General features: G+C 68.4%; 1 protein-coding gene across 1 annotated transcript; it reads left to right on the top strand.

Annotated features, from left to right (window-relative positions):
• The first annotated feature begins 4,337 nt into the window (after nucleotides 1-4,337).
• On the top strand, nucleotides 4,338-7,469 carry METRN (meteorin, glial cell differentiation regulator). Its single transcript, XM_080556082.1, has 4 exons — nucleotides 4,338-4,498; nucleotides 5,355-5,785; nucleotides 6,005-6,064; nucleotides 6,400-7,469. The coding sequence occupies exons 1-4, from the start codon at nucleotides 4,413-4,415 to the stop codon at nucleotides 6,714-6,716; spliced, it is 894 nt and encodes a 297-aa protein (XP_080412208.1). The 5' UTR covers nucleotides 4,338-4,412; the 3' UTR covers nucleotides 6,717-7,469.
• The last annotated feature ends 3,929 nt before the right edge of the window (nucleotides 7,470-11,398 follow it).

Raw genomic sequence — 11,398 nt, 5'->3', positions numbered from 1 at the left:
GAGGAAATGATGGAGGGATGGAGGGATGGATGCAAGGATGGATGCAGGGACAGCTGGAGGGTTGGAGGGATAGATGAAGGGTTGGTTGCAGGGACAGATGGATGGAGGGAGAGATGGATGGATGGACAGATGGAGGGTTAGATCGAGGGGTAGATGCAGGGGTGGATGGACAAAAGGACCGATGCACATATGGACGTTTGCTCTCTTTCCCCACCAGGGCACTGGCAGACCAGCGATCCTGGAGCTGAACCCTCTCGCCTGGTTGTCCCAGCCCTGCTGGCAGCCCCTGCCTCGGCGAGGCGCACTGGGGACCACCCAGCACCCCAGGGTGCTGTGAGGGCCTGTGCCAGCTGCCCCCATTGAGGGAAGGGTGCTGAGCAGGGGATCTGGCCCCGTCCTGCTGCTGGCAGCAGGACCCACAGCCGGGGGATGCCCCATCACTGCCCCACTCATGCCCCACTCATTCCCCGTGCTGCACCCACTCAGCACCCCCCAGTGTGGGGCCTGGCTGCACCAGTGCTCCCCAAACTGGAAGGAACTGGTTAGTTGCCGTGTTTAACCCCTTCCTCTCTCCCTTCCCATCGCACAGCCCCATAGGAGCCAGTGGGACTGGCTCGGCTGGCTGCCACCCGGCCAGGCCCTGGGGAGGCTGATGTAACTGCCCGGATCCGGCCGCCTCCATTATTTATAAGGCAGGTCGGGTTTCGGGTTTCGAGCTGGCAGCAGGAGGGTGTTTGGGGGGAGGAGAGGTGCGTGCAACACTCACACACACCCTCATCCCACCCCACAGCAGGGCTGGAGGTGCCGTGTCCCCACGGTGTGCCACTGTCCCTGTCCCTCGTGCAAAGAGGGGAGAGCAGCCGGTGGGGCGATGGCAGGGGCGGCTGGTCGGGCTGGGGGCTGCTGGCACTCAGGTGTCCCCTCGTACAGGGACAGGGCAGCCCTGGTCACCCCCTCCCCCCCCCGTCCAGTGGGTGACAACTGCAGGAAAAGGTGCTGGAGGGGCCTGTGACAGGGGACGTGTGGGTCTGTGGCCTCGTCCCAAGGTCACACATCTTTTTCCCAGTGGCACCAGTGAGGACCTGGGGGGGTCTTTCCTCTGATGATGTCCTGTCCCCACGGGGGTGTTCCCAGGGGGGCTGTCACCCAGCCCTGGTGGCCATCGCAGCCCTGGACACCCCGGGGTGGTGACAGGAGTGAGCCCGCTCCCAGCCACGCTGGCAGGTGGCCCCTGTTGTCCCCTTGGCCAGGTGCAGTGTCCTGGCATGGCCCCGTTCACACTAACTGAGGAGGACAAGCTGGGGTGGCCCCATATCCTGGGGACATTTTGGTGCCCAGAAGAGTCACAGCCAAGGGAGGAGACCCTGAGCAGGGGCGCTCCCTGGTGGAGGGGACACAGATGGGGCAGACCCCCGGTATGGGACCCAAAGGGGGAACCGGCCCCCCTGGCTCTGCAGCACCCAGGATGTCCCGCTGTCCTGGGTGGGACAGCGCCAGGCCCACCCCTGTGACTTCCCCAGGGTGTCCAATGGTCCCGGAGGTGTAGAGCTGCCCCGGCTCACCCCGCAGCCTCACCAGACCACGTCTCACAAGCGCACGGGGACCATCCCTACGGCCGTGCCACACAGCTGGTGGCAACGCATCCCCCTGGCTGAGCCGGGCGGCACCCCTCCTCCACAGCTCATCCTTATGCAAACTGCCAGCATCCCATTGGCCTTCGCTGGGCTCCCATCCCTGGTGCCCCTGATCCCGGCCGGTGGCACCGGGTGCCGGGCATCGCTGGGCCACCGTGGGGACCACGGGTGCCAAGGCTGGACCGCAGTGCGCAGGGCGCCGTCGCCGCAGCAACCGCCGTCGCCTAGCGATGGCTGTCTCCCGGTAACCCGTCGCCTAGCGATGGGGGATTTTTCACAGCTCTGGATGCAGGGCTGAGAGTTATTTTTAGCCCGGCTGCAAATCAATAGGCAGCTCCATTCGCAGCCCGCGAGGATGCACGCGCCGGGGCCGCCGCGCCGGGCCCTGCTTCGGTGGCGGCGGGGGCTGCCGGTGGCACGGGGACAGCACCGGTGGCGAGGGGACAGCCCGGTGCCGCCAGCCTGGTGTGGCCCCCCTGGGTCTCCTGGGGCTCAGCCCCCTGCGGACCCCATCCAGGGCTCGACACCCTCCAGGCCATGTGCACCTTGAGGGCGGGCGAGGGCAGGACCCAGCTGTGGGGACCCTCACCCTGTCCCCGAGACCCTCACCCTGTCTCTGGGGCCTTTGCCAGGCCATGGAGACTGTCCTGCTGCTGCAGGATGCTTTATCTTGCTCTGGGGACACTCACCCTGCTGCGGGGACACTTGCCCTGCTGTGGGGACACTCACCCTGCTGCAGGGACCCTCCTCCACCCGCATTCACCCTCACCTGGCCATGGAGACCCTCATCATGCTGCAGGGACCCTCACCCACTGCTGGGACCCTCATCCTGCCGCGGGGACCTTCTCCCACCAGTGGGGACCTCTGTCCTGCCACGGTGACACTTGTCCTGCTACAGGGCCCCTCACCCAGCTGCTGGGACCCTCCCCTACCATGGAGCCCCATGGAGACCCTGCCCCACATTTCTCCTCCAAACAGCCCCCAGGTGCTTGGGGGCACCAGGAGAGGACAGGGACCGCATGCAGGGCTGGGGCACCGGGTCCCTGGGGGCTGGGGGGCCAGGGCACGGCTCTGGGATACTCGGGAGCCACCTCAGCCGGGAGCTGATGCGAGGCCTCCAGAGCTATTTTTTAGGGACTCTGTGGGTGCCTGGCACAGCCCTGTCTCCTGCAGGCGTGCTGGGATCGGCGGCAGCAGCTCCCCACGCAGCCCCAGGGGGCCGGGAAGGGGATGGGGATGGGGAGCCCCATGCTCCCCGGAGTCAGCCCCCAGCCCCTCCGAGCAGCCCCCCCGGCAGCCCCAGCCCCGCTCCACGGCCCCCTTTTGCCTGTCCGGGAGGGTTTCTGCCCGCCCCACAGCCCCCGGTAATCACCGCGCCCCGGTCCCCAGCAAGCCGGAGCCGGGGCAGGATCCGGCCCGGGGCTGCCGGCGCTGGAGGCCGGGCCGGGGGGACAAGGCGGGGGGGGGACAAGGCGGGGGGGCGGCGGGAGGCTCTGCCGAGCCGTGCCCGCGGTCACAAGAGGGCACTGCGAGCCCGCGGCATCCCGGCCCCGGGGCTCCGAGCACCGCGGGGACCCCGCTCGTCCCCGGGCATCCCGGCCGGATCCCGCCGGGGCTCCGCGCCCCCAGCCCCGGGGGGGGGCTCCGCGGGTGCCAGCAGCTCCCCGCGCGTCCCCGGCTCGGCCACGGGAGAGGCGGCTGCGCCGTGTTCCCCCCAGGGCAAGAGGGAGCCGGGGGCGTGGGTGGGCGTGCGGGTGCTTCGCCCCGTTCCCCGCTTTCCCCAGTTCAGCCCAGTTCGGCCCCAGCCCGGGCCGACCCCTCCGGCTTCGGCCGCCCGGTGCCCGCTGCACCCGCCCGCTCCCGGCCCTCATTTTCCACGGATTCCAGCGAATTGACTTCTTTCAGCGTCATTTCATGGCCGGAGGGCTCTGAATCCCGCTCCCCCCCCCCTCCCCGGGCCGCGCCTGGCCCCCTCCCCTTCCCCTCCCCTCCCCTCCCTTTCTTCCTGCCACCCGAATTTACAATCCCTCATTTCCATTCCGCTCCACCCTCCCGCCGGGGACTTTGTTCTCCGCCTGGATCATCGCACCGCAACTGTGCCGTGTTTATTTCAAACATTTTGGCGGGCTGTCACGCGGCGGAAACTTAATTAATTGGGGGCTCTGCGGGCCCGGCACGACGCCGTCGGGCGGGGAAAAAAATAATAATAATTAATAATAATTAGGGGCCGGCCAAGGGACGAAGGGGGAGATGGAGGCGTGAGGATGCGCAAGCGGCGGAGGCCGGACGCTGGTGCCGGCTGTCCGCGTTTGGGGGAAAATCCTTCGGAAAAGGCCAATTTGGGGCGCTGGGGAGGGGATTGGGGGGGCGAGGGGGGGGGGCAGGACCCACGCGCGCCCCACGCGCGAGGCCCAGCATCCCCACGCAGCATCGTGGGGAATTCCCCCCGCCGGGGGGCACCGGGGGGGGCCCCAGGGTTTGGGGGGTTCCGGGGCCGGGACGGCCCCCCCCGGCCGCTGGGGACCCCCGGAGGCGGCGGACGGGCCCCCACGCCCCGCGTGGGGTGCTCGGGGAGGAGAAGGGGGGGGGAGGGAAACGGCCCCGCCCCTCCCCCCCGATTGGCCCAAAGTTTGGGGGCGCGGCGCTGATTGGCCCCCCCGGTTCCCACGCCCCCCCCCCTCCATCCCCTCCCCAATTCCCCCCCGCGCTGCGCTCCGCGGCCACGGCCGGGGCCGCCCCGGGGCCGCCGCCGCCGCCACCGGGAGCCCGGAGCGAGCGATGCGGGCGCTGTGGGCGCTCTGCCTCGCCGGGCTGGCCGCGGCCCTCGGCAGCTTCTCGGCGGATCAGTGCAGCTGGAGGGGCAGGTAGGGGCCGGGGGAGGGGGGGGGGGCTGCAGCCCGGTTGTAGCGGGGGGGGGGGGAGCTCCGGGCATCCCCGCGGTGGGGTCCTCGGGATGCCGCCTGCCTCAGTTTCCCCGCTCGGGGGAGGCCCCAAAAGATGCTCACGGCCCGGGGGGGTCGCAGGGCTCCGAGATGCTTCTCCAGAGCCCCCCTCCGTCCTCCTTCATCTTCCTCCCCGTGCAGGTGCGCGCTGCCGGCACCGACCCCCCTCCCCCCCCCCGGGCCCCGCCGTTGCTCGGGTGGCTGCTGGGGCCCCCACACCCTCCCCGGGGCCCTCTCCCACCGGGGGAAGGCGCCGAGCTCGGGAACAAAGAGCGGGGGCCCGGCAGGAGGGGCTGCGGCGGGGCCACGGGGCCGCGCAGCCGCCAGCGGCGCGGCCCGGACAAAGCGGCCGCCTCCGCGCCCCCCCCCCCCCCCCGCCGGCCCCGCTCCCCCCGGTGGGTGCCAGCCCCGCGGCCAGAAATGCCCAAATGTCGCCACGGGGCGCCGGGGACGCCGGAATCCCAGTCCCGCAAGAGCAGGGGGTCGGGCTGACCCCCCCCCCAGCACCCAAAGGTCCCCCCCGAAAGGGCAAGGGAAGGGGCTTGGGGGGGGGGGGGGGCAGGAGGGCAGAGCCCCTCCGTGACGATGCCGTGGCTGCAGAAAACACCAGCCCCATCCCAAAATCATGAGACCGCACCCCAGATTGAGGCTCCCAGGGGGCTGGTGCATCTCCTTGGGGTTTTCGTGCCCCTCACACCCCTCTGTGCCCTCCCTGGGGGTCGGGGTCTCCATCCCGGGGGGGGGGCACCCCGCTGACGGGTGCTGCGGTGCCTTGCAGCGGCTTGTCGCAGGAGGCGGGCAGCGTGGAGCAGCTGACCCTGCGCTGCGCCGAGGGCTCCCTGGAATGGCTGTACCCCACGGGGGCCCTGCGCCTCCGCCTGGCCCCCCGCCTGCCCCCCGCCACCGGCACCGGCAAGGGCAGGAGCCCCCGGCACGTCACCGCCTGCATCAAACCCGCCGGCACCTTCCGAGGGGCTCAGCTCTACCTGGAGCGGGACGGGGAGCTGGAGCTGCTGCTGCCGGAGGCGGAGGCGGCCCCCCGGCCCCGCGTGCGCTGCTTCAGCTGGCTGCCCCGCGAGAAGGTGGCCCTGTTCCTGCAGGCCACCCCGCACCGCGACATCAGCCGCCGCATTGCCGCCTTCCGCTACGAGCTGCGGGGGGACTGGCTCGCCCGCCTGGCGCTGCCCGCCGCCAGCCTGCCCGCCGAAGGTGAGCCAGCTTGCCTCCCAGGGGAGTCGCCCCTCGCTCCTTCGGGTGCCTTGGAACCTGGTTCAAGTGGGAAACCTCCCAAAAAGGGGATTTCTCTCACCACACGGGCAGGCGGGGGGTGATGGGGGGGCTCAGCCCTGGGGAGCTGCCGCCTGGCCCCCACGGGGCACTTGTGCCCTCCCGGGGCGCAGAGGTGACGGCTGTGCTTGGCCATTGCAGGGGCGTGCCGGCCGTGCAACGACACCGAGCTCCTGATGGCCATTTGCACTAGTGACTTTGGTGAGTGGCTCCTTGGGCTCAAGGGGAGGGAAAGGAACTAAAATTGGGATGCTGGGAGGGGGGGTGTTGCTGGGACAGCGTACACCTGACTGATCTGAGAGCCCTGCCCCAGCCTCACCCCAGCCCCAGGTTGGTGATGGTGCTCAGCGGCGCCCACCCATCGTTGCCCCATTCGGCACCCACATGGGGCGAAGCCCGGGGAGTGTTCCCCACTACCCTGCTGCTCCTTCAGCCTGCAGTGAGCTCATTTGCTCCATGAGGCTGCCGTGGGATGGGGACAGGGATGGTGCTGGGGACAGGACCACGCTCATGCCTCTCCCTGCCTTCCCCCGCAGTGGTCCGTGGCAGCATCCGCAGCGTCTCCAACGACGCGGAGCTGCAGGAATCCATCATCGGGGTGAGCGCCGTCCGCATCCACCGCCAGAAATTCCCCCTCTTCCAGGCCGGGGGGCGGCCGGGGCGGGCGGCGGGCAGCATCCGCACCCCCCTGCGCTGCGGCGTCCGGCCGGGCCCCGGCACCTTCCTCTTCACGGGGTGGCTGCACTTCGGCGAGGCTTGGCTCAGCTGCGCGCCCCGCTACAAGGACTTCCAGCGCATCTACGAGGGCGCCCGGCGCAGGCGGCAGAACCCCTGCGAGTTCCCCGTGGACTGAGCGGCTCGGGGAGGGGGCAGCCCCCGGTTTTGGGGCCGGGAGCATCCCTGCTCGAGAACCCCTGGAAAATGGTTCACCTCGGCACTGTCCCCCCGCCCGCCCCGGGGGCATCGCCACGTGGAGGGGGCCTCTCGCTGTCCCCGGGGACGATGGATTTGCCAGCAAGGATGGGCACGTAGGGACACGGGAGCACAGGAGCACGGTGCTTTGGTCTTTGCCTCATCCTCGGTCAGGGGCAGCCCCGTGAAAATCCTGCAGGAAGGGAGGGGGTTTTCCCAGACGCATTCAAGTGGGCCTGGCCCTGGGGGGGGGGCTGGGGGCTCCCTGTGGACCGAGGGCACGTGGGGACCCACGCCCTGGGGATGCCGTGGTCTTGGGGTGGTCGAAGGTGGGACGCTGTGGGGCACGGCGGGTGGTGCGGGGGGGCAGCTGTCCCTTGGGGGGGGCTCTGTGGGTGGCAGGAGGAGAGCGGTGGCATGGCTGGGGCACGGTGGTGAGAGCAGAGCGCAGAGGTGGATTTGCAATGTTGAGGGTGGAAGGGGGAGCGGGGTGATGGAGATGGAGAGCTTCGCCCTGGCCCTGCTGGTGATGCAGGGCATGGGCGGGAGGGGGAGAGGAAGAGGAGCGAGGCTGAAGGAGTGAATGTGATGGTGAGGAGGGAGCAGAGGCAGCACGGAAGGGACCCCGGCATGGCCACAGCTGAAGCAAAGCGTCGAGCACAGGAGGGGTCACGGGGATGGAAGTAGGAAGAGGTGGGGCTGTGCCACCGCCAGCACGGGGACGTGGGGACACGGGGATGTGACCTCATGGCAGCTTGCCATCCCACCGTGCCAGGGCGCACCAGGAGGGATTTGGGACCGTGGGGGCGTGGGGGGCATTGTATGTGCACTAAAGTGATAACGATACCAAATTTGTGATTTTGTTTTCTATAAACTAAGCTGTATTTGTGGCGCGTGTGGCCTCTTTTCAGCAAGCGGCAGCGGTCGGTGACCGAGACACGAGGGGCGAGCGGGTGGGCGAGCGTGGCTGCGAACATCTGTATTACAGCGTCTCTGTAGATCTCTCTTCCCAAATTGCTGCCTCCCTGCTTTTCCCCGGGGTCGGCTGGGTTTCCTCCAGCGGGTCCGGGGGCCGCGGGGCCCCCCCGGTGGTGCTGCTGTCAGCGCCGATCTCGTCAGCGCCCGCCGGCCACAAGGCCTCATTGTGCCGGGCTGCCCCGCGCCCAGCCCGGTGCCGGCCGAAATCTGCTTCTCCTCGTCAGGAAACCGTTCCCAAAGAACGCTGCTGGCTTCGGAGCTTAATTAAAAGATACACGTGATCTGTTCCTGGGGAGATCCTGCCCCTGCGAGCCTCACCGGGGGATCGATGCAGAGCACACGGTGCCCGTGTTCCTCCTGGATGCTGGCTCCCTGCCTTGCTGCCCAAATGCCGATGACTATTTTGGGGCTGTGCTGGGAGCAAGGGAGCCGCGAGGGCAGGATACGGCCCTGGGGGAGACGGGGCTCTGGAGGAAGCCGGCAGCCCGGGGTTTTGGCAGCGTTAGCAAGGAGGCAGAAAGGGGGAAGGAGTGGGAAACCCAGAGGAGGAGGAAAAACGACACTGGAAAAGCAATAAACGAGGCGTGGACAAAGGGACCCGCGCTGCCCACGCAGCCCTCTGTAGGCGCCGGAGCGAAATCCTGGCTTCTCTGACCCCAGCGCATTCCTCGGGGTGAAATTATTGCATTTAATGCGCCGAGCATCCGGTGGGGTTCTGTCCAGCCGCACAATATCTTGTTTTTCTTCCAAAATGTTTATTTGGCCAAATCAGATCGTTCTGCCGTGGCGGAAAAGGCTGTTATTCTGCTCTTTCACCAACGCGGAGTTTTCGGCGGTGTTTTCGGTGCCCTCTGCCCTCGGCCGGGTTCGGCCGCCTGCCCCCGCTTCCCGCGGCGGCTGGGCTGTGGCCAGGGCTCCAACGCTTCCTACGGGAGGTGCTGGGGAAGGAGCTGGTGCTGGGGGGGTCACCACAGCTGCGGGGGGGGGGGACAATGACGACGGGGCTGCTCAGGGATGCTGCAGCCCCAGGGAGCACCCCGGTCCTGGCAGCCCCATCCTGGCATCTCCCCAAAATCTCGGCCCCAGGCGAATTCCCGACGGGCAGCCCGGCCCCTGCTGCCTCTTGGCACAGAGCGGAGGGCACCATGAGGCGGGCTCCGTCCCGGTTAATGTTTCCTCTGTGGGATGGAAAACAAGGTGGGAGCCACCACGGCGGTGCGGAGGGAGGACGAGGGGACGGTGGCGTGGCGAGGGGGGGCTTTGTGCAAACAAGATAAGGGGCGGGGGGGGGCTGGAGGGGCGGGGGGCGATGGCGGTCCCCGTTGTCCCTAGGAATGGTCAAGGTGGGGGCACCTGGGGACAAACCAAAAGCCAGCCCCGGAGCAGGTTCGGGCTGGACCAACTCCAACTCGATCCAACCCCCCCATCAGCCCCATCCGTGACCCCAATGTCACAACCGAGGGGACCCTCTGGGTGCGCAGCTGCTGGGTGGCCGTGCCGGCACGGCGCAGCGCTGCGCGATGGCACCGTCAGGGCGTCCCCAGCGCCCCCGTCCCTGTCCCCGCTCACAATGGGAGCCGCCGTTTCCCGCCACTTCCCCCCCAGCCCTTTTATTCCCTCCCGCAGCCCCCCTTTTCCTTCCCCCTTGCCCGGCCGCCAGATAAAAGCCTGGACGTGTGAATCGCGGGGCACAAAGGCGACGCACAAAGGCGGCCGGCCGCGCGCAGCCCTCCTCGCTGCCCGCCCCGAGCAGGGGGATGGAGACCTCACGCCCAGCCCAGGGCTGTCCCGGTCCCACTGTCCCCTCCTGTCCCCTCTGTCCACACCGCCCTGGGGCCCAGGAGCTGCCGTGGGGAATGCTTCTGGGAAAAGGGGTGTTCCATGGGGTCAGGATGATGTCCCTGGGGCTGGGGTCAGGATATGGTCAGGATAAAACCCCTGGGGGCAGGGGATGCTCTGTAGGTTTAGATAATGTTCCTGGGGTTGGGGAAGTCCTGTAGGGTCAGTAAGGAGAATGCCTCTGGGGTCAGGGGATGCCCCATAGGTTTAGGATAATGTTCCTGGGGTTAGGGATGCCCCATAGGGTCAGGATAATGCCCCTGGGGTCAGGGGATGCCCTGTAGGTTTGGATAACGCCCCTGGGGTTAGGGATGCCCCATAGGATCAGGATGATGCCCCCGTGGCCAGGGGGCAACAGGCAGGACAGGGCAGTTTGGGCAGCTGCGCAGGGCAGCAGCAAAGGGGCCCAGCCCCAGCCCCAAGCAGGATGGAGCGAGTGGGTGAGCCCAGTGACCCCAAGGGGGCCCTGACCACCACATACCCCCCAAAAAAAAACCCACAACCTGGACTGAGGGCCCTGCTCGAAGCCCCCTGGCTTTGGCCAAGATGGATCCGAACCCCTGGGACCCCTCGACCCCCGATCTCGCGGCGGCGATGCCAACAGCTGGCGGGAAGGAGCTTTCCCAGCGCATGGCGACAAATTCCTGGCGCTCGGAGCCGCTTTGCAGCCGCCGCGGCCCCAGCGGGGGGAGCTGCCCGGGATGGAGGCAGATTAAAGGCGCTTGGGCTCCCAACTGCTCCCCGCGCACGGCCACCTGCTCGGCCCCGCACACCGGGACACGGCCCCCCCCGACCTCCCCGGGCCATGCACGGGGGGGCTCGGCCCTGCGTGGGAATTGTTTCATTAATTAACCGGCTCCCCGGCATCCCTGGGACCGTCCTCCTCCTCCCCGTGCTGCTGCCGCCCCCCGGCCCCTCTCTGCCGGCTCCTGTTTCCCCCGATTTTCTGCTCGCTCCCAGACTAATTGGCCCCACCTGCCAGCAAGCCGCAGAAAATCGGTGAAATCCCCGTGGCCCCCATTTGGCCACAGCCGCACGGGGGCCATCTCGCAGCACTGGGGGGGGGGAGTGGTTCCCACCACCCCTCGTCCCCTGGTGCCACCGAGCCCTGTCCCATGCACCAGTGTTGGAAGGGGGGGGACACGGCCCTGGGCAATTTTTCCAGTCTATAGCAGTGTGTAGGGACAGCGTTAGTCCCGGTGGTGCGCCCTGTCCCCATCACTGCTCTAGTGCACGGGTTTAATGGGGTGAGCATCGCTGAGCGCCTGGGCCCGCATTTTTAAGGTTGCAGCCTGTGCGTGCTTGTGCAATCACCCCCTGCACCTGCAGTGACACCGGGGCTGGCCTGGGTGCACGGCAAGGAGAGGCACCCCATCACGGGGACACCGGGCTCTCCCCAAGCTCCCGGGTCCTGCTGGAGGAGCCGCGCAAACCTCGGCACAAAGGCACCCGGGGGGAGCAGGGGAGGAAGCCACGGGCTGCGGGACGCGAGGTGAGGCGCGGGGCCGGGGAAGCCGCCCGCCCTCTGTGCGCTGCCGGTTCCCCTAATTGATTCGTTATTGTTCCCAGTTTTGTTTTTTTTTTAATTGCGGGTGGGCACCGGCTCTGGAGGCGGCCCCCGGCCCCGCTTGGATTTTCCCACAGCCGCCGCCGCCTCGCGGGAGAAGCCGCAGGTGGGCTCACGCGTGGGCACGCGGGCGTGCAAGGCGCGCCAAGTGTGCGCGAGCGTGCAAAGTGCGTGCAAAGCACACGCAGCTGCGACACGTGCTGCCGTTTCCAGCAGCCCCAGCCACAAGGAGCGGGGGG

This window comes from Anser brachyrhynchus (genome assembly GCF_964034855.1).
Source record: "Anser brachyrhynchus genome assembly, chromosome: 15".
Lineage (NCBI taxonomy): Eukaryota > Metazoa > Chordata > Aves > Anseriformes > Anatidae > Anser > Anser brachyrhynchus.
This window is presented reverse-complemented; position numbering and strand designations above follow the sequence as displayed.